At 41.3% G+C, this 23,433-nt stretch overlaps 2 protein-coding genes and 1 non-coding gene across 4 annotated transcripts in view; 2 read left to right on the top strand and 1 right to left on the bottom strand.

The window, feature by feature from the left end:
• Positions 1–13,289, bottom strand: part of LOC119648261 (beta-1,3-galactosyltransferase 1-like) — a 35,765-nt gene extending 22,476 nt beyond the window's left edge. The window contains exon 1 of one of the 2 annotated variants that reach the window (XM_038049909.1): positions 12,987–13,289. The gene's annotated coding sequence lies outside the window, so the exon portion shown is untranslated. The remainder of the gene's footprint in view (positions 1–12,986) is intronic. The other variant, XM_038049912.1, reaches the window with a different exon arrangement.
• Positions 13,290–20,454: 7,165 nt separating this feature from the next.
• LOC119650148 (60S ribosomal protein L28) lies at positions 20,455–21,977 on the top strand. Its single transcript, XM_038052685.1, has 5 exons — positions 20,455–20,565; positions 20,938–21,042; positions 21,375–21,503; positions 21,562–21,675; positions 21,852–21,977. The coding sequence occupies exons 2-5, from the start codon at positions 20,947–20,949 to the stop codon at positions 21,936–21,938; spliced, it is 426 nt and encodes a 141-aa protein (XP_037908613.1). The 5' UTR covers positions 20,455–20,565; positions 20,938–20,946; the 3' UTR covers positions 21,939–21,977.
• On the top strand, positions 20,795–20,870 carry LOC119650518. The gene has a single exon (XR_005249327.1). It is a non-coding gene; the product is annotated as a small nucleolar RNA CD11 (small nucleolar RNA).
• Positions 21,978–23,433: the final 1,456 nt, after the last annotated feature.

The raw sequence follows: 23,433 nt of genomic DNA, 5'->3' as shown, positions 1-23,433 counted from the left end.
TGAACAGATGTTTAGGAGCAGAGACCCAGAATAACAATGGGTCGTTAAATGCATTGATCTGAACTTTCGGTCCTAAACACCTTCATTCTGGGGCCAAGGTCGTAGAAATAGCCACTTTTCTGGCTGTAATTATTTTCAGTGAACGTTTCAATGGCATTCTCAAAATCCTAGTGACAATGGGATGTCAAGTTGGTCACATATGTCAGGTTTATGCCGACCGCCGTAATGAAGCGCGAATTTGGCGGTCCGAACGACAATCGACTGACCCCGCTAAAAGAGCCACAATTGACACCAGAGAGCAACAATCGGCCTTACAAGACTTTTTTGAAGAAACGGAGGGTGCTCTCTATGGAACAGGTATAGCAGATTAATGGTGAGCTAAAATTTTACTGTTGGTAATCACATTTAAATTTTCAAATGCGTTTTTCTCGAAACTGCATCTTGAAAATCGGCTGCCACCATAGCTCAAAATCTATCCAACCAAATTCTTTGAAATTTTCACGACTTCTTTAGTACATATTTCTACGGTCCGCAAACTAGGATAATTGCAATCGGACGGGTAGTTTTTTTTTATTCATAAAAAAAGCCGTAAAAAAATACCAAAATCCAAAAAATTAAGTTTAAAAGCCCACCAAAAATTTACCTTTTAATATTTTCTAATTATCCTAGTTTGCGGACCGTGGAATATTGTCCACATTAAAATGCCGTTTAGTATTTTTCCCTCAGATGAACACAGCGCCCTCCAGCGTGGCAGCAGAAAAACACCTTTTTTTGGAGATGGGTGCATAAATTAACACCTATTCCGTAAATTAGCAACGAAATCAAGCTGAAAAAATTATCACATATACTAGAGATATCAATAAACATATGGTGAAAAAATCACGTTTCTATCTTTATCCAGTCCTTCAAAATAATTTTTCAAAAAAAGCCAAAAAAAACGGCCTTCACACGGGATGACCCCCTTAAGGCATACTAATATGTATCGCATCCGTGGCGTAACTCAAAAAATGTAGTTTTTCAGAAATCGCAAAAAAAAAACCGTTTGCTGCTAGAGGAGTGAATGAAATGAATACCATGCGTCTTTCGATATAGTTGGACCTACTCATCATGGGAACACTAAGGTTTTTACAATTACGACGGTTTTTATGTTTTTTGAAGATAATTCGCAAATATCATTTTCAACTAACCCAAGTGTGGTGTCATCTAGCGACAATTATTTGCATTACAGTTCAGGGGGGCCATCTTGCTTCTCCAATAAGTGCAGGCAACCATTAGTAAATGGCGGACTGAGAACGATTGTGTGGGACACTACTACTCCAACGGAGACTTTAAGTTTAACCACGGCATCCTTGTAGCGCTGCCCAAAACAAAAATCTGAAAAAAAATGAAGGTGATGGGCTTATATGAAATCTAGGGCTCAAAATATGCCCCATTCCGATATTTGCTCAAATAAACTTATTAATAATATATTACCAACTTTTAGAAATTGACTGAAAAACCCCCATGAAGTTCATCCTGCGAGTACCAAATTTTGCACCACCATAGAGGACAGTATCGCGCCTACCAAGTTTCATGAAAATCCGGCTATCAATGTCCAAGTTATAGCAATTCAAACTTCAATTTCACACAAATTTACTGCGTTTTAAGCCATGCAAATAAGATACTGACATACAAACCGAACGACAACCTTGGACCCTTGGGAAAGTCTAGAAATTCTGAGAGAAGACGCGACGCGGTTATTAAATACAGATTCCGGTAATTGCCCCTCAAAATTAATAAGACTTGCCGCGGTAATTAATAGATAATTATAAAAAATAAAAATGGCAGTGAGTTACTGTTCGTCACCGCGGTCAAAACGCGCATAACTTTTGAATACCAATAAATAAAATGTAATATTATTATAATTTAAATAATAGTACTGCGCAGATATTGGAATGAAGGGTATCGATTTGGAACGGAATCCAGCAGGGTACATATAAAGACTCCATGGCGCGTTTATAACGCGTTTCCCGGAACTAAGTCATGTTCCAGTACAGTACGTCTATCAACTAGGCAACAAATTTTCCAAAAAGTGACCTTGAGCTCGGTGTTGACTCGTCAATTTACGGGACTAATCAAAGGAGCAACTCGAATACTCCACTATAAATGCAGAGGTCAGGAGAAGCTTAATAACTGGAGATATCGACCTAATTTAATGAAACCTTGACCATCATTGTTGCCGTTGACAGAATTTTGGCTGATCGTTTGGCAAAGGTTCATAGCCTAGTCTACCAAAGTGGGTATTTTGTGTCATAAGCGAATAGTTGCGGAGAACGCCCCCGTCAAATAAGTCATCACTTTTCATCATTGATGAAAAATGGAAGATGAACTATGAGAAATTTGGCGTCTTGTGGTTGTAATTCCTATAATATTGTCAGCTACAGGTGCATGTCCGATGTAGCGGGGAGTTCTCTACGGGTTCTCCCACTAACCTACCAGCGGCCCCCATGTAAAATCCGACATCCGCCAAGATTGTAATAGCTCGGAAATAAAGCAATAAGGAAAGTCGTCTAAGTCAAGGGAAGTCGCACAGCGTCCTAAAAGAACTATCGTGCTCCTTTACGGGTTATATTCTACCTATAAACTGTAGCATATCCTTTAAACCTATAACCGACAGAAACTTTATTGTGTTCCCTAACTCCAAATGTTTCAACCTGACATCTAGTATTAAGTATTCTCCCAAGTGCCTGAACCTACTTTGCGCAAGTGCCGGACACTATGCCAGACGAGATACCCAATGTGTTCAAGCAGAGCGGTTGAACGAAAGACGGTAATGTAGGAATCACTTGAAGCCAAATCATTCCCCAATTTCAACCCAGAGAACTACGTACAAGTATAACCAATTCGAATGAACTCAATTGATTGCTACACATCTAATGACCCACTTCCTAGCAAATGGGCAATGTTAGCGTTCAATGTGCGAATTTTGCATGCACAAGCTTTACGAGTGAACCTCATTATTTCTCCTATTAATCAGTTTCTACTTCACCATTCAATGCGCCTAGGAGATACGAACAATTACGTAAGTATCAGAAGCACCAACGGAATAATGATGCAATTGGTACGCTGACACCAACCATCTACCACCAAAGAATTATGCAATTCCTAATATTAAAGTAGTTCATGTTTACCATCATTGACCCATTTTGTGGGGGAGTAAATAACACATAACATCAGCATGTTCATGTGCAAGAAGTGCACACGAATTTATTTATGTTTGCAACTGAGTGTTGATATGGTGAACTCATTTCTAAAGTTTGAATTGCGGCAAATACAAGTAGCACCCAGTGAAAACGAAGTTGAGGGATTTTCTACTAGAAACAATTTGCATTAGGAACGAATCTAAACAGCGCAACTAGAAATAAAGGGAAAAACAGATATTTCAGAAATCCCTAATTTGTCCCCTAATCAGGACGAGCTTCATCAACAAATAGATTGCAAATCCTTTTTAGGTCATGCTAACTCCACCAGAAGAAAAATACTATCCAAGTTACAAATAAACGAAGATAGAATTATTAAAATCAGCAAACCCCAAAACGAAAGTGGGCATGAGAAGAATTAGGTGGTAGAAAAATCAAACTGTACTCCATATTCGATACTTAATTTTAAAGTGCTGGCTTCAAAATTGTGTTACTAATGAAATGCCATGCATACCTTAAATAAGGACGAGCCTTTCAACTGCAACTTTCAATTATCGGACAGTCCCTGATAACGATGTCGATGGTTTCGAAGTCTGGATAATTTCGGCCAAGAGGAAGCAGATAGATAGGTATAAATAATAGAACGTGAGGATGTTACACCGGTTAGTGCGGTCTTAGAACTTCAACATCGTAGTCAGGATAATGTCGTGAAAATAGTGCTTTCTTATTACATTTGTCGGAATCTATGGCGAAATATGTTAGGAATTTCTTCGGTTTATATTAGGGAATAAGAAGAATTCCTCGTCGACAGTGGGATCTACCTCATCTCACCGACAAAATTTATTTAATGGTACCCGGTAACAAGGTGGCCTGGCCTGATTATGGTTCAGGTGAAAGTTCCATAATTCGGCAAGTCTTCACACGACCTCCACGCGATGGCCACTGGAAACCTTCTTCGGATAGGAGTCTGTAGGGCCCGGCTGGAAATAGGCTCATCGAACTAACGAGCCTGTGGATCTGGCGGGAGGACGAGCCGAAACAACAGCCCGGAGATCGTCCTTCCTACACTTGAAAAAGTGCTAATGCCGAGGGCTGCGTGGCCAATAGGATACTTGGTCTTTAGTATGCGAACTCTAAATACTTTGGGCACCTTCACTTTCAAATAAGACCCTTACCCTGGTGGCCAAGCTAGCCAGGGTGGACATTCTTCCCGAACTACTCGTGAGACCAAGACATGGACCCAATTATAAAAAAAAATAATAAACCGACGGGAGAAGAAAAGGTGGTGATGCCAAGTGCATCATCGGAGGGCGAGCTAGCATCCAGCCAGGAAACAGTAGCCGTCGAGAGCAGTACAATCAGTGTGAACCGTAGCACCGCTGTTCTGAAACCAACCGCGGGGACCTCCTGGAGCGAGGCGGCAGACGGACTAATGATATCCAACCTGGTATCCACTGCTTTCAAGCTGGCTGTAGCAAATACCAGACAAAGTACTCCTAACCCAAAACCCTCGATGAAATGGAATCCCTCAAAAGTAAAGACCGACAATAACGTCGGTCACCGCAAACCTTCTAAGAAGCGAAGGTCCACTGATGGCCTGCTCAAGAGCCAGTACAAGAAAGCCATGCACATTCTCAGGAAGATTGCTAAGAATAAAGACGCCGATACTGTCCACGAGCGAGATGAAAAAGATCTCGCTAAATATCAAACAATTCTTGAGGAATTTAACCGCAAACGCCTGGCAAAGAAGCAGAAGGCAAAGCTCCCACTCCCAAACGCAATCGATCTCAAGACGAGGTCGAACAAAAACATAAGCGGAGCAGAGTTGGCAAGACTCGGACGCTAGGCAACCTCTGGAGAAAAGTAAGCAGGAACAGCTAGCCGACGAGCCATGAACTGCAAAATCTTACGTGTGGCGCTGGCGGATGGCAACTCCACTAGCGGGAAACTAATGCCGGAGATGTGGACCAATGTTGAGGCCAGGCTGTTGGAGATGGTCATTGAACATCTCCTGGACGTCAAAGCAAACACACCTCTCGGGTGGTCCGTCGGTTCCACGTTATAGCTTGCGAGAGCCGATTCTCCAGGGGCTTTCTCCGTTCGTGCATCGCTAAGACCAGCGACGCCTGGGAGGGAGTAAAACTCAAAGTCATCCCTTACGACGAGATTGCCAGGAGGCCGATCGCTAACATCTAGTTGTCGAAATCCGCATGGATAAGGACAAGCTCGTCCAATACCTGCGCCTGCAAAACCCCAGACAAACAGCCAACCTTTTCTGCTCCGTATAAACGGAGAGTGCCTGGAGAAAATAGAAAAGGTGGACTTTAACTTGCGGTTCTGAATCAGGAACGCAAAGGTGAAAGTGCTCTGCTTTGCAAAACCGGACGACGACCTGGATCCAATCGACGCCGCCAACGAACTCTTAGAGCAGATGAACACCGACGGTCCAACGGGGACAGACATTTCAGTGTGGTTCAGTGGTTCCTGAAATGTCAGTATTTGCAAGGTTAATAAATATTACAAGCGAAAAGAAAAGGCAAGTCTTAAATATTTCAAATTAATGAAATTTTTGTTATTGTTAGACACAGGGTTATATTAGACGTCAAAATTCCCATTTTTTTCGAAATTTGATCCAACTTCCCCTATTTTTTTACCAAACCCTGAACCGGAAAAAGCAAATGTAAATGCAATTTTGTTTAGAACACATGTAATTATAGCCAGAACTAGAACTAACGGGACCGGTTAAAAAGGAGAATTTGGCAGCTTTTAAAAAATTAAATATCAAAATCGCTCTCATTTTTTTAAACTAAACATGGAAACAAGGGATTTTTTGTTAACAAAACTCAATAATCCTAGTTCAGGGCATAACGACGAGTGTTCATGTGTGTGTGTGTGATCATGCTGATAAAAAAAATTATTAAAATCGATCCAGTAACTCCTGAGAAAAACGAGAAGTTTTGAAAAACGTGTTGAAAGTTTCAGAAGAACGTAAAAAACTTATTAAGCTTAAATGCAGTTTTATGAAGACAAGTCTAAAGAATGAAACAAGAAAGGAATGAAGCAAATCGAATAATAAATGTCCGAGCAATCTCAAAAAGTATCCTCAAAACCGCAGTGTCACAAATACAATTCATATGGAAAACGTGCTATTTTGTGTCTCCTTGTTAAGTATTGACTTGTATGAAATTTCCGATCTTGCCTTCATAAAAAAAAATTGTAAGTTTGGATTTGAAATTTTGAGGGATGGTTCTTGAAATTATATTCTATCGAATTAGTAGGAAAAAATTTGCAAAAAAAGGCGGCTGAGAAAAGTCCTCCTAATGTATGACTATCCACTGCCACTGCTGCTTCCTGCATCGGGTGGCAGACCTGTGTGCCGACCAAGTTCTTCGTGTGTAACAGTATCAAGCCGCGTTCTCCGATAATATGATGCAGACAGAATTCTTGGAGCCTTCAAGTGGCAGCGAATGTCACTTTCCATTTCGCTACTACCATATAGCACATCTCACATTCGCACGGAACAGTCTTAACTTGACCTTGGTGTCCGTGGACCTTGCATTATAGACAAGGGAGCGGAACTAGCACTGGTAAGTGGTTATATTAAATGCCCGACAAGAAAATGTTCACACTGCGAGTGTGAAAGAAAAATCAAATTCAAGAGGGTTTTTTCGGGTTTATCATAAAGCTGGAGAATAAAGTTGTGTTTGATGTGATTGCATGTGAAGTTCTTATTGTTTACACTAGCAGAAGTTCTATTTAAAGAATATGGTGAAAAGAAAAGCTGAAGTTTTGAGGGAAAAGGTACGTTCGTTGAAGATTTGTGTGTTAATAGTAAAGTACAGCAAAACGTCGAAAATAAACATATACACAAACAATTTGTTGAACAATTTTTTTTAATGAAAGTAGATAAATGAAGGTATATTTAAATATCAAATTAGAAGAAATTAATTTTGTTTTTTTTTATTATTGTCGGTCTTTAGTATTTCGTATGACCACCTTTCATCCTAATCACCTCTGCAACTCGTGCGGGCATCGGTTGGCATAAATTTTCAATGAAATCGTCCAGAATTTCATTAAGCTAAATCTTTTCTAAAATTTTTTTCTAGATTTGCTTTGTTCCTTTTCGATCTTTGTTGCAGTCGTTGTTTTATGAACGCCTATAAGTTCTCTATGGGGTTCAAATCTGGACTGTTTCCTGGATTTATGGGTTGGGTAGTTTCCGAAAATGAGTCCTGACTCACTTTAAGTGCGTACATTTTAACTTCTTAGCCGCGCAATTTGCAATTCACGCCAAAACTGATGTCAGTTTCGGAAAGTACTAATCGAGATCTTTCATTTATTAGGTTGTTGCATATGAAATGGCCGATTTGGCAATCAAATGAAGTTAAAAAATCAAGAAACCACCACCAGTTGGCGCTGTTGGTGTCGGATAATTAAATGTAAATACTCCTACATTTAATCAAGGAGTCATTTCGGTTTTGACCATCGTTGTGATAACAGTGAATGAAAAGGAAACAAGTCGGGAAATCGGAAGCTTGACGCTTCAGGTATAAAAGGTTTTGTGTTTCCCTATGTGAGGAGCATAACGTTCTCCCTTGGCTAACATTGACCCGAGATATTTAAATCGCTCAGTTCTGGGCAGGTTACTGCCATTGCCAGAAGTGAGCGATATAAATATCTCGAGGGACAGGATACTGCCATTGCCAGAACTCAGCGATTCAATGCTCTCAGCCAATGGAGAACTGCGTAATGAAATTGCTTCACGCATTAACGCAACATGGCATTCCACAACTGATGTTCTTTGTGATCGACGTATCAGTGCACGTCCCAAATCTAAAATTTACTGACTATAAGCAAGTCGGAATACCGGAAGCTTCCGGTATAAAGGTTTTGTGTTCATCTTATGTATAACATTTCAACGCACATTTTTCTATCCGTATATAGCTATAAATCCAACATATTCCTCCATATTTTTCCAAACTCGAGACATACGTACATATTACAGCCATAGATATTACACTCACCCTAAACAAACAAGCTGCCTATTTCCGAATACTGTACACATATATGCACGTATATAAATTGATCATACCCATATTTACGATTTGCTTCTTATATCTATTTGAATTAGGCACTATCCGCAAAGTTCATTAGCACGCATATATTATATACACACATGTCTGGTTGACAAATAACTAAAAAACTAAAACAAAATAATTCTCTGGGACCCAATTCATAAGAACTCATTTCGTTGTGGTATTGACGAATTGATATGTGATGATGACGTCATGCAGATTGTAGAGTGCACGAAATTCACAAAAAATTGTAAAGTTTCACCTCCTATAACTTTGTTAATAATAGTTGGATTTTCTTCAAACTTGACCAAATTGTGCATTAAGTTCTTCACTATGCATGCCAAATTTTGTGCTTCTGGCATGAACATAAGGGGGGGCGGGGGTGCCGGGTAAATTTCTAAAATATGGAAATATACTATTATTAACTTTATTTGTGCAGATATCGGAACCGGGTATATTTTGAGGCCTAGATTTCGTAGAGATGCATCACTGTGATTTTTTTCAGATTTTTCGGTTGGATAAGTTCTGAGAACGAGACCTGTTACACTTTTTGGGGGTCATATTTTTGACCCCTCACTCCCCTATGTTTCACCCAATATCAAATATTGAACTAGTTTCGAAAAGAACTAATTGAGACCTTTCATTTGATACTCCACATGGCTACATTCTGTGAAAAAAAAATTTGCACCCTCCATTCACATGTATGGGGAGCCCCCTTAAACTTAACAAAAGATGGCGCCACTTACTGCATGTAAAGGGAACACCAGATTACATACTCCCACCAATTTTCGTTACAATCGGTCTAGTCGTTTCCGAACAAACCGGGTGTGACAGACAGACGGACAGACAGGCACCGTCTCGATTCTAATAAGGTTTTGTTTCACACACGAGAGAGTTGTTTTCGATGGTGTGGTCACGTAATTCACGCTAACGAGAATTCATTTACCAATATTGTCTGAACATCGAAGTTAATGGTAAGCAACCAAAAAAGCTGTCCGAAACAACGGTGGCTTGATACCCTGGATGGAGATTTCAAGGCCTCGCGATTACATCCTGATCAGCCATTTGATAAAATAAAATGACGAAGCCGGTCACGACGAGCCGACCCCGCTTGTGAACGGGACAAAGGCTGAAGAAAAAGGAAAAGATGTGAGGAGCGACGAGTGCACGACAGTTCTGTATCACATGTCCTCTACTTTTTAGAAAGCGATGTAAATAAACCATTTGATGGAAACCCCTGCATTGATAATAGTTAACCTCATGCGCTTCACACTCCGAGTTTAATATTATTAGCAAATGCCAAGAATGTAACTTACATCAAATATAAAAAAAGCTGGGGAGAATTAGATTCTTCTCGAATGGAATTTTAATAATTCACTCAAATGTCAATTCTCGTTAATTATGACGTGAAGTTGATAATGTACTATTATTAATTTATTTAGGCAGATACCGGAATGGGACATCTTTCGAAAATTAGATTCCACATAAGTGTTTTACACAAAACCTTAAAAAGGGCTGCAGATAAATAGATTCTTCATAAATGCGACTTTAATATTTCACGCGAATGTCAATAATTCCCGTTAATTATGACGTCAGCATCTTATTTGCATGGCTTTGGAAGCAGTTAATTCGCGCGAAATTGTTAAGTTTGAACTGCTATAACTTTGGCGTTAATGGCCAGATTTCCATGAAATTTAGCACATATATATGTCCTCTATGCTGGTACAAGTTCGGAAGTCATAGGATGAATTTAAGGGGGGTTTTTCAGTAAATTTGCAAAAGTTGGTAATATACTATCAGTAATTGAAGTAATAAAAACTTGTTGTTTCTTTTTCGTTGGTGTGGGTATTTATTCTTGCAAATACCGATATTTCGGGAACCACTTGTTCCCTTCATCAATGCAAACAAGTTTCAAAACCGATATTTCGGGAACCACTTGTTGTGCAAACAAGTTTTGAAACTTGTTTGCACTGATGAAGGGAACCGAAATATCGGTATTTGCAAGAATAAATACCCACGCCAACGAAAAAAAAAAACCACAAGTTTTTATTGCTTCAATTAATTAATCGTTGGAAACACCGCATAATTTCACTCTGACTATCAGTAAGTTTATGTGAGCAGAAATCGGAATGGGACATATTTTGAGGCCTAGATTTCATCTAAGTGCCACCCTGATTTTTGGGTTGGGTAGTTTCCGAAAATGAGTCCTGTCTCACTTTAAAGGTGTACATTTTGACTCCTTACTCACGCACTTTACAATTCACGCTGAAACTAATGTCAGCCTCGGAAAGTACAAATCGAGGCCTTTCATTTGATACGCTACACGACTATATCCGATGAAAATTTTTTTTTGAATCCCCCCCCTTTGCATGTATGAGGAGCCCCCTTTAAACTCCACCTAAATTTATCCCACTCGCTGTATGCATGGGATTTCATAGTTCCCATCTGTCCACCAAATTTCGTTCGGATCGGTTTAGCCGTTTTGTAGAAAAGTGCGTGTGACAGACAGACAGACAGACATTGAATCGATTTTAATAAGGTTTTGTTTTACACAAAACCTTAAAAAGGAGCCAAAAACGTATACTTTTTTTGTATGAGTTCAAACTCGGTCATAAAGCAGCGGAGGCGACCAGGAACATTAACAGCGCATTTGGAGCTGTTACGGTAAGCGAACGAACCACACAGCGGTGGTTCAAAATATTCCGGTCAGGCGACGAAAACCTTCAAAGTGAGCCACATGAACATCCAGGACCATCGATTGATAACGACAGCTGCGTGTGCTAGTTGAATCAGCCTGTGAGAAACATTGCAGAGAAACTGGGCTCACACTATTCGACAGTTTCCCAGCACTTGCAGCAACTTGGAAAGGTCAAAAAGCTCGCATGCCCTTACGGAGTAAAACGTGGCGCTTCGATAGTAAATTTGCAGTTCTTTACCCTCCTGCAACAGAAGCGATCCCTTTTTGCACAGAATAGTGACATGTGATGAAAAGTGGATATTATACGACAATCGTCGCCGATCAGCACAACGGCTAGATGCTAATGAGCCACCGAAGCATATGCCGAAACCGAGCCTCCATCCGAAGAAGGTAATGGTGACTGTTTGGTGGCCTACAGCACCTGGAGAAACGTTAAATGCACAGAAATACTGTACCCCACTCGAGCAAATGCGCCAAAACTTGAGTATTCAACGGCAGAGATTGGTCAACAGAGATGGTGTGATATTCCTTCACGACAATGCACGACGTCATGCATCCAGAACAACGATTCAAAAGTTGAACGAATTGCAGTATGAGACTCTGCCTCATCCACCATATTCACCGGACCTTTTGCCAACCGACGACCACTTTTTTGAGCATTTGGATCATTATTTGGCGGAAAACAATTTAGGAACGAAGAGGCTGGCAAAATTGCGCCCTCCGCGACTTTCCTAATGCTTAGCACCTTAGTTTCATTTGCAGTTACTGTGGATTCGACTCAACCCTATCTACAAAATGTTGCTCCCAATTGAAAATGAGTAAAAATTAAACACTCCCCCGAACCCTCCACAAGTAATAAACAAGAAAAGTAAATACTCCGAAATTAAACTAAATACTGATAAACTAATTAGAGCCTGCTGATATGCGAAATCTTTCAAACAAAAAATTACGTGCGACTAAATTGTAAACATTTCCCGCTCATTCGCTTCTTACTATCTTTCCAGATAGACAATCAGCGGCGACTGCATGTGAGTAAATCGTTGTTGTGAAATAAAAAGTAAAAGGAAAGTTGTAAAAAGTAACTCGGAGAGTAATAAACGCAGCCACCAATCTTCTTATCTGTTTCGCTCTAGATTCAAGGTGCGACGGCTTTTAGTGCTGATCAACATGCGATTGCAGCGATTGCAATGAAAGGTCAAAGCAACAATGCACCAATTAAACTATCTTAAAAGGCCACACCAGACAAAACCGTCCGAATTCCCAATAAGAAAGCTTTTTATCTGATAAGATGCTGATAACGGAGGGTGGGTGTAGTTTCTGTTGACTAATATCAGGGGAGATTCGGAATGAATAAACATAAAAGCGAACAGTGAAAACTTATGGAAACTACCGCACTCCAAAGTTCAACAAGAAACCCGCGAATTGGAATGGAAATGACCTTCACTGTTCTCGTCTCCCTTTAGCAGTTTTATTGAAATTCAATAAAATATGGAGCTAGTTCGCCTCGGGCACATGGAGTCGGTGAACCCCGCTCCGCACCCAACTATCCTCTCCCCGCAGCTAGTGGAAACGCGCGCCTGAATTGCTAGCGAAGCCAAAACCACAATTAGACCACAATCAACACATCTGGACTCATAATTTCCCGGTAAAATATTTTATGGCTTGTGTGAGCAAACTATTAACGAGTCGCTCCAAATGGGTGTCAGCAGAATTTACATGAGGTGTCTGCAGGCTCGGGGCCGAGGAAGTGCCGGGTAGAAGTTGGACGAGTTTGTCTTATGACTGGATCCATTACCTGGAAATCACATGAAAATTACTTGTCTCATCGCTGGTATGAAGGTCCCGTGCTGGCAGCGGGGAATGCACTGTGAAACTTTCATTCAAGGACTCGCCGATTCCGGTCAGGCGTAGCATTGAGTGAATCCGAGATGTTTATGTAATCGCGACAAATCGTCCACTCGATTCCAGACAAAGCCAAGTGAAATCGGGGGCCGCTTGCCTAACTATACAGAAGAAGTACAAGAAAATGCTTACATTCACAGCGTCTGTTGCTCCGGCTGCCTGCTAAGTTTTCCAGAAAGTCTCCCCTTCTTCCTTGGCACTGAAACTACATTTTTCACCGCACAATCATTTAATTGAATTGCAGGTCCCGGGATTTAGCCGAACTATTGCGAGTTTCGGAACACACTCCGCAAAAAATGGCAACGAATGCACTAAAACGCAGCCAACAAATGGGCAGTTGCTGCAATGAGTGGAAGACGAGAACGCCGAAAACGAGTATCCAAGCGGAATGAAAACAGACACCGAACCGTCATCGAGGTTATGTATCTCGCGAAATTCCTCTTTGCGATGACATTTCGCAAGTAGCAATTCGTACAGTAACCTCTAGAAAAATATCGAATTGGTGCTGCCATAGAGAAGGCGCAATTGCGACGAAAGCAGCTAAAATTCACAGCGGTTGACATTAATGTTCACCGGATTCGGTTCTTAGTGGCTAGAATTAAAATTAAAAGTAACATAACAGTAACATAAGATAAGAAATCATTAAATTTCCTGAAAAATCGATAGAAATTACATCTGTGGGGACTTGCTAAGTTTCTGAACCTTGAATTGTCTTTTGCCATATTTTTGCGAACTTTTCTAAAGACGGAGCGAATAAATAACCAAATGAGTCCGGGGTTAAGGAAGGATCAATGAAGCCAAATCTTGGAAAACTAAACAAGATGAAGGTGGATAGATGGACGATGATGCTTTATATTGAATTGGATTATGTTATCACATACTACAACCTTATAATGAATAATATGGATTGGACGATTGTCAAAAGGCCATCCTGGTTGACCGGAGTGGTCCTAAAGAGGAGAGCTATCCCAAAACCCTAAAAAGTTGGTAAATCGATTGTGAAGCTCCGTTTGTATATATTTTGAAGTACCACTGAAGTATTCTGTCTACACGCGCTTGGTTCGGTTTTGTGCGGCCCTTTTGAACACTTCAGCGATACGTGGATCCACATCGAAACCTGAAAATCATGCATCGGGATATCGCGAAATATCACACGAGTTCATCGCGCGCGTTGATTAGAAGATAACACGCGAGCTAAAAATGGAAGTAAAAAAATAACCGAACCCGAATGCGACGACCGAGAAGGACGAATCACGTCCTCTATCGATGCTTTCTATGTCTCAGATAATCACTGGTCGCGGCCTTTGTGGTTCCGAGCCCACCTTGGCATCCTCATGCCATTAAAAAGTCGAATGCTCCTTTAATATTGTTGTGGGTTTCGCTAGAGTTAAGGAGGAAAAGGAAAAAGAAGAAGTGCGAGTCCAAAAATTAAAAGTTTAGTGGGAAAAGAAATATTAAAAAAAAAAATTAATAATAAAACTCGTGAATAAAAGAATGAACATTAAATAATAAGGAAAGAATATTAGGGTGGACTCTGGGGGTTACCCCAACAATACTGAGTCGATTACCGCCGAAGGAACCAGCCATATCACTATGCCGCACATGAATTTCGAACGATTACTTGCTTACCAACCCTCTACAAGTTCATAACGTCCGTATTAGTGGAAGGATCAATGAGCACCTCAAGACAAACAACATTTTTTTCGAGGAGGAGAAGGGCTACCACGTTGGATAAAGGGGCAGCAAAGGGCAACTCATTATTGACTCGATAAGTGTAGGACCGGCAACTAGAGACCAAAGAAATGTTTCTGGTTGCTATATCGATTACACCAAGACGTTTGAAAGCGTCACGCACATCTGGCTAATCAAAGCCCGACATCTGTATCGCATTGATCTCAAATAAATAAAGTTTTTTGTGACAGTCGTGGAAGTGTGGCATACCAGCTTGTCAGGGTGTTCATCCATATACGTACAAGCACCTTTCAGAGGGATTCATTGAGTCCCCTTTGGTTTTGAATGGCACTGAACCCCCTTTCGTGGCTACTGAATGATGCTAGAGGGGATTTTACAATAAAATATGGCCCGCGTGCTAAGTGCAAGTTGACACACTTGATTTGCTTAGATGACGGCACGCTCTATGCTGGTACTGATAACTATCTCAGAAGTCGGTTACGAATAGTGGACATGTTTAGCCGTGATATTCAAATGGAATTCGCATTAGACAAGTATCGTTTCCAAGCAATCCACAAAGGTCATCGCCAATCACATGCTGAACAAAGCATTGATGAATTCCACATCCATGCTATACCCGAACAGACTTCTACAAATACCTAGGAATTCTTCAAGGAACCCATGCTCGAGTTGGTGATTTGAAGGATACCCTGCTGTCCAAATTTAGGCGGTGTGTGAACTGGTGCTAAAATTGCATCTCTCAGGGAAGAATAAAATAAGCGCAGTGAATGTGTTCACTGGCTTATGCATTCGAGCTAACAGAAAGCTCATAGTGGAAGAACGGATGGAGAACGACCAGTGCAGAATATGGAGTTCGGCGTTAGAGACGTTGGACCATCTCATTCCTAGCTGCACTGTTATGGTGGCAGTGCAATACACGGACAGCCATAATGCTGTGTGCAAGGTGACCTATGAAAACCAATCATGGGCTGATCACTAGAACACTTCAAGCAATACTCGATAGTTCTCCTTACAATATGTGTTGGGATCGGCAGGTTCTAACTAATCGCTATTTTTCAGAAAGAAACAACTTTGCAACAAACATGTAGAGGTGAAGATGAAACGAGATCTCGTATATGGGGCTCTGCGGCCGGGCCTTTGCGTTGACAAGGGGGCTTAGGTCTCAGGTAATAAGTGGATATATGTTGTTATCATTAGGCCTATCTAAGTGATCGACGAGCGGTTGAAGGGCAGGCATGTCACTATCTGCATCGATAGTTAAGCCGCATTGAGGGCGCTGACCATCACTGTGATCACTTCGAAAATCATCTAGGAATGTGAAAATCGATTGAACTCTATTTTTGCATTGAATACGGTGAAACTACTCTGGGAATCTGGTTATTGTGGTGAGAGGGAAATTAAATCTCAGATGCTTTAACAAAAAAGAGTTCAATTTTCTTCATGTCCAAACCGGCAATTTGAGTGTTAGTTGCATAGGTTAATACTGATATCAAAAGCTGAGAATAGGCTTCCCATAATTGCAGGTGGCAAAGCCTTAATGCCGCTAGATACTCTAATCTTTTCCTGTCTGAACCAAGCAGACATACTGCAAAGTTTATCCTGCTGAAAAGTAGGAAGACTTGCAAAAATATTTCAGAATAAGAATTCTTCAAGATGATACGTGTCCACTGTAGTGAAGAAGCGGGATCCACGAAACATTTTCTAGGAGAATACCTTAGCTATGTGTGCTGATGTGTTCCAGCCGCACAGGGTATCATCACATCTACTCACGGAAATCTTACGATATATAAACGAATCCGGAATATTACGTTACACAAGGGAATCGAGAACAATGGACCACTTGAGTCTGAATGCTAAGAGAGATTGTATTTCCCCCACTTCATATACACACACACACTCTTCTTCGAATCTGCCGACGGTACACCCAGAGTTCTTGAGCCAGCACTATTCCAATGTCATCTTTAGAAGTTATTATTACAAACGCAGCTTTTGCATGGTGGAAGATTCTCTAGGCTATCTTAATGTTGGCCACTGACTTCAATAATGATTGGAGCTCTTCTTCAGTGCCAGATTATCGTTCTCCTTCTGTGAGATGGTACTTGACTGTAACTCCCTTTCGATTTGGAATCTTAGGAGGTCAAGGTCGAGCTAGTCCACCTTCTCCTCTTCCGTACGCAATCCTGCCCTTTTGGCCTCTATAACTTTGAAGGATTTCCGTCGATTTTCGATTCGATTTCGATTTTTCAATGTGTCAATGTTCCTTCCGAAGTATCATGCTTCGATTTCTCCTTGTGCATGTGCGAGATATTACCGAATCTGGAATTTACACGGTGGTTGTGGTTTTTTATTGGACCTTACTTCTGAACACTCGCCACAGACGCGTATTGGCAATCTCATTTTGGACTTCGGGATGGTAGATTATCACCATATATATTTTTTATATATCATTTTTAACACATGTCGAAAGTCTGCTTCCTTTCAGCTTGGCAGCTCAGCGACCAGTGGTTTTCCATACCCTCCATCTCGCATTTTACAAATCAAACCTAGTCGGCACACTACTGAACACGGTTCACTTCTTACTTCTTAAGTTCGTATTTGGGCGTAGTATCCTCAGTAAAACAAAAATAAAATGCTGAGATCAGGGAAAGAGATGAATAAAGTATAGTTGAAGTTATTCCACTATGCTAAATCCTATCTCTTGGTGACAGGTCCCGCGACCAAGGAAATGCACCCGATGTTGTTGAAAACAAAATGATCGCGTCGAGTCATAAGCCTCGTAGAAATACTAGGGCGTTGACCTCAGTCGACGCGGTAGGGCGGCATATATAATATATATCAAGTATTTCTATCAGTTTCAAGCGTATGATCTTAATATAGTTTACTGTCAAACATGAACAGATCGGAAAATGTTTATAAATACCTTTCTTTCTTCTTCTTTTTCTTCAGCCTTGTCCCGTTCACAAGCGGGGTCGGCTCGTCGTGATCGGCTTCGCCATTTGGCTCTATCGAATGCCTGATCTGGGTGCAATCTCGAGGCTTTCAAATCCCCATCCAGCGTATCAAGCCACCGTTGCTTAGGTCTGCCTTTTGGTCGTTTACCATCGACTTCGATGTTCAGACCAACCTTTGCAAGTGAATTCTCGTTTGCACGAATTGCGTGACCGTACCATCGAAGACGCCTCTCTCGCAACTTTTCCACGATCGGTGCAACCCCATAACGATCGCGGATATCCTCATTTCGGATGGGATCTAAACGTGTGGCGCCACTAGTCCAGCGTAGCATCTTCGTCTCCATTACCGCGAGACGCCGTTCATTGTCTTTTATGGTCGGCCAACACTCAGAACCATAGAGAGTGACTGGACGGACAATATTGCGGTAAATTTCTTTATTCGAGCCATTTTGTTTGCTAAGAATTCTATATGCCAATCCATCATGAACTCTTATCAGTTGTTGCTCCAATTGAGAGCTAATAGCCGCAATCAAATTTATATCCTTTCAGGGTGGATATTTCGTTGACGTTTTTAGGTCAGAAGAGCCTTTTGAGGTTCTTTGCATAGCTGAGATAAAAAGAAACAAAATTCTATTCAAAAATTATATGGGCCCAAAAATAATGATATTTTTCCATTGGAATGGCACATTGTGGCCACCCTTGTACTCGCAACAATGCTTAGATATCCGAGTTTGGTTTAGCTTATTATCAGCGTCTGTGGTTCGATGCCATGTAGGTCGCGGGACACCAATCGCGGCCCAATTGGTTTCCTCCGCAACGAAAAATGATTGGGTTAGATCCAGCCGAACTTTCTCCTCACATTAGGAATGTGAATCAATTACACGAAATCAACATTTTTCGTGCACTTGGAAAGCCCCTCGTGTCCTTAGTCGGGATTTGCGGCGCAAAAAGGTAACTTCGCGGACAAGAAAAGCGCCACCCAACGCGACGCTAATTCTTCAACAGAAATTCTTTTCAGCCAGCACCACTTTGCTTTTTCCCGGAATCTGCACACTTCACAACCGAACCAGAATTAGGGGAAGCCACAAGTTTTGTCAAGCCAGTTCTTGTGTTCTCACACTCGGTCCGCGGCATAAGCTCGTGTCCCTATCCACCTCAATCCTACGCCGTCTTTAGTTTTTCTCATTAGCAAACCAAATACCACAAACAACAATATGCTTGAAGAATTCACTGGTCTCGTCGCATGTAAAAGCACATTTCAGACTTTCTCTTATGAAATTCCGGCGGGATGCAAGGTGACCGCTGCTTTGAGACGTCCCTTGAATCTTTGAACTATTCTGAGAATCATTACCAGAAGAATCCATAATGAGTTATTGCCCGAACTTGAGAATAGAACCCGATGTCGGCAAACGATACTGGAAAATTTGTATTTGCCACTAAGCGGGTTGTTTACTCGATCCTCTTTCCTTTTGAAACAGAACTTTTGTCGTGATAGTTCACTGCGACGCTAGACCGTCAGTTCCTGCACAAAATAGGTTCTTTTTGACAAATTCTAGGCTCATCCCGCATTCGGCGAATTTCACAATATTTCCGGATAAGAAGTGAAATGTTAATTGCGGATGTAATGCAAGGTAAACAATGGAAGGTAGCAAAAATCACGATAAAAACAACTAAAAAAATATTCTCTTTGCGATGATGTGATGACGACGATGATGGAATCACACCCAATCGTGCCCAACGCCGAAATGCGCCTCCCCAACATCAAAACTCTTTCTCTCTCTTCTCCTCTTCTCACTCGTCGTCTCCCTCTTTTCTTTCCTGCCGGGCCCCAAATTCCCCAGCCATTTCCCTTTCGTGGCTGAAGCTTCACGACTCAAATTTGAATATCCAAACTTCGAAACCGAACTGGAAATTTTTATCGACGTAACAAACTGTGTTATGAAATTGCTTCACGCATTAACGCAACCTGGATGAAGTCGGGTTCCACAACAGGCATTCTTCGTGATCGACGCATCAACGTCTAACATGAACTCTCAAATCTAAAACGTACCGCACTGTCGTCCGTCCTGTCACCCTCTATGCTTCTGAGAGTTGGCCGGATATAAAAGATAATAAACGTCTCGCGGAGATGGAGACGAAGATGTTACGTTGGGCTAGTGGTGTGATACGCATTGATCACATACGAAATGAGGATATCCGCGATCGATATGGGGTTGCACTGATTGTGGAAAAATTGCGTGAGGCGCTAACGAAAAAAGCTGACTGAAACAACGGTGGTTTGATACGCTGGGTGGGGATTTGGAATCCTTGTGGCCTTTGAAAGAACAAAATTGTACAACCGATCACGACGAACCAATTGTGAACGGAGTGGAGGCTTAGAGAAAAGAAGATGATGCATACAATCCAACCCCCTTCTGTTAATAATACGGTCACTGTACTGTGCTATTGATAGACGAGAGACTTGGCTTTTAGAAAGCCACATATCCAACTGGAGGGAGGCATGCTGGCCCCAAGAAAGCCATATTACGCAACAGTTTTCACACCACTCGACCTGTTATAGACTGCCGTGAGGTAATATTGCAAATGCATTTTTCCACTATTGTATCCTGACCCAAATTCCCACAGCTCATAATCACCCCCATAAATCTTTTGTCATGGCGGAAAAGTTAAACTTAACTTCACCCGACCTTAAACCAATTTCTCAATAACCAACCGTTCAATTTGAATGATCCTGAAAGTATTAAATTTTGTCTACTAAAACTTAGACTTAATAAATAATTTTTCATTTTGAAAAATAATCAACAATATATAGTGAACGCCATGAACATAGTTGATCTGTAAAGCAAAATTAGAAAAACAAACCTTTCTAACTGTAATTTCATATAGTTTCGTTCTCTTATGAAGCGCAATGTCAACCATCTAAAAGTTTTCCAAAATTACTGATACCAGTGATTTCCTCTTCAACACCGCTGCAAATAAATTTCGTCTATAATCACGGCGCGGACGCTTCTTGGGTCCGCCATTCTGGTTCCTGTTTCTTTTCCGTCATTCGTCGTGAATCAAAAAAGGTGGGTTTTCAATTTCGTCCGGACATTTCCATCGATATACACGTGAAAATTCAACTTCTTGCAGTCCTTTTTCAATTGCAATCGATTTGTGCTAGTTTCAACTTAAAATAACAATGGAAGAAGTATTCGGAGTCGAATTATTAAGTGGTAAAGTTTTTGAAGTTATGTTTACACGTGTTATCGAGTGTGTCTATTCGCCGTCTCGATACTTTGTGTGTCGAGACTTCTATAGATTTTCCATGATGAACATGAAAAGCGGAAGAGTTCTTGAAGACTATAATTCATCACCCAAGCCTGACAAAACTAACAAATCTCCTATAGAAATGTACTTTTTGGTGAGTTTTACTAATGCGATTCTTTCATGCTTTCCAGGCGACCACAATGGCTACTACATCGTCACATCTGAATTGGTTGATCATCCGCAATCACCATTCGTACCTTCTGAAGAGGCCAAACATCAAGAAGCCTTTCAGCACGGTAAGTTAAAGGAATTGTTAGAAGTTTCGAGCAGCGCAGTTCTGATGCAAAAATTGAGGTTAGAACCTGACCATATGCTAGATAGCCTGCGTCCTATGGTTCCAACTTTGCTTCATTGAAAGTACTTAGTTGATCAGAACTGCGCTGCTAGTGTTTTGAAGCTGGAGGAGTTAATGATGTCAACACGTTGACTGAGAACCAATGATCTTAACAACTAAATTATTTGCTACTTCTGATGCCTCCAGAAACTTCAAAACCATTCAATGCTCGCCCAAAATTCAGAGACACGAATTAAATGAAATATTTTTATAGAACCCCCACCTTTCTTATAGGAGCCCAATAACTTGACAAATTTGAGCTCATACCGCTACAGCGGGCTCGTGCACAAAAAGACTTTGGGAGTCGTCCCTGCCGCCGACAAGAAAGGCTTCACCGTTGTCTTGAAGAAGGCCAAGTACCAGGTAAGCTCCGCAACTTTTCCAAGTAAAAAGCAGAAACTAACAGATCTATGCTTTCCAGAACCGCCCAGCCAAAAACACCGTTCGTGTAACGATGAAGGCTGGCCCAAGGAGGTCACTGAAGAAGTTGAGGAATCTTGTCCTTGGCAGCAAGTACCGTTATGACTTGAAACAGGTAAGACCCAGACATTTTGTTTGCTTCACTTTTCAGTGATGATTTTCTCTTTTTACTACCATACCAAGATCGCTGAAAACTCTTGATGAACGAACTCTCTGATTTGAACTAAATTCACTTAAATGTGGTAATGTTGAGGGTAGAAAACTAAAAGTCTCTTTTCTGTTGTTTTTCAGGCTGCTCTTCGCCGTGCGTCAGCGATCTTGCGATCACAAAAGCCGTTGCCTGGAAAGAAAGCCCGTGCCGCCAAGAAACTTGAATAATTTCCAACTTCAATAAAATAATTTTTAATTTAAAATTAACTTTGTGTTTTAATTCCAAGCGCTGAAGGTTCAAGTGAAGCTGGTCAAGTATATACATTGCTTCTGTGTTGTAGAGCTTTTCGGATGACGGCGGGTGTTAATTGGTTCTTGCAGTGATTGATTTTTGATTGCAGCACTTTCGAGTTTCAATCACATATTTTCGAAATACAAACGCGGAGCTACGGCATAGGGTAACTGCGGATCTAAGTGAGTGAAAATATCCCATCTGTTATGCGAAGGACATTCATTACTCACCTGATTTAAAGCAGCCTTATCACTTGCGGTGCTTTCCTGTTAGCTGGCTCGGGATGAAATCTTGAATTCATGCATATATACACTGTAGAGTGAGGTCATTTCTTCCTTCTCACGAAACCACCAGCATTTGATACGCGACGGGCCAGTGTGTTTAACACGATGTTCGTTGCTTGATTTGCAAGACGGCAATCAACGGCCGGTAACGGGCGATGGTCTCATCGGGAATGGCTTCGCAAACAGCAGCGGTGGTAAAATGTCGGCGTCTTATGTAAATGTAGTCGATTTGCATTTTACTATATAGAGAGTTTACAGCCATTTTTACCCCGTTCGCGTTCTATGTTGCAGCTTTTGGCACCAATTCATCGGGTTTCTTGGAGAGGGCAAATATCAATGAGGCTCTTGTGAGTTCCTCGGTCTTTGCAGTCAGGATACCAATATTTAGGATGCATACACGTATTTGTTTTGTTCTAGTTTACTTACCTTTCCTCGCTTCTAGACAACTCCGGAACCCGTCGACTGATGTGAACGCTCCAGCATTTGTCCGATCTCCGGATCCCACAACACGATCATTTGTTTGTTTTGTTCATCATTATCAACTGTGGCGGCTTTCGAATCTCCCACCGGAATAACAATTTTCCTTTTGTCACGGCGCACACTATGTTGAACTTCTCGGAGTTTTGCGCGTTATGCGCGCCTCTGATCGCAGTAATCAAGAGATCCTTCAATTCCTTTCGTTCATCGATCCGCTCCCACGACTTCGCAGTCAAACAAATCCCCTTCAGGACGTGCTCCACGAGCTGAGTACTGCCCAGTGCTCATCAATATTCTCAGGGGGACTACTCAAGGTAAGGTATCTGCCATCCAATCAGTAAGATAGCTCTCCCATTCTCATGCGACAACTACAATAAATCATATAACCCTGTAAGAAGCGGTGGACGCAGCACTCAAACGAAGGAAGGATTCAAGGCCGATCTCGGCGCCTTTCTTGTTAGGCATTATTCAGAAAACGACTCCTAAATCTACTGCTGATTGCAAAATGGTCAATCTGATTGCTCGTGTAGTGTCGGCCAGTTGAAATTCAACTAAGCTATGTGCTCGAACAATGTGCCGCTAATCACAAAACGATGGAGGCTCTAGAAATCCATACACTTTCCTGGTCGCCAAGACCGTGTTTTCCCATAACATGTCCCAGTGAGGTGTT

Source organism: Hermetia illucens, chromosome 2 (assembly GCF_905115235.1).
Source record: "Hermetia illucens chromosome 2, iHerIll2.2.curated.20191125, whole genome shotgun sequence".
NCBI classification, from domain to species: domain Eukaryota; kingdom Metazoa; phylum Arthropoda; class Insecta; order Diptera; family Stratiomyidae; genus Hermetia; species Hermetia illucens.
This window is presented reverse-complemented; position numbering and strand designations above follow the sequence as displayed.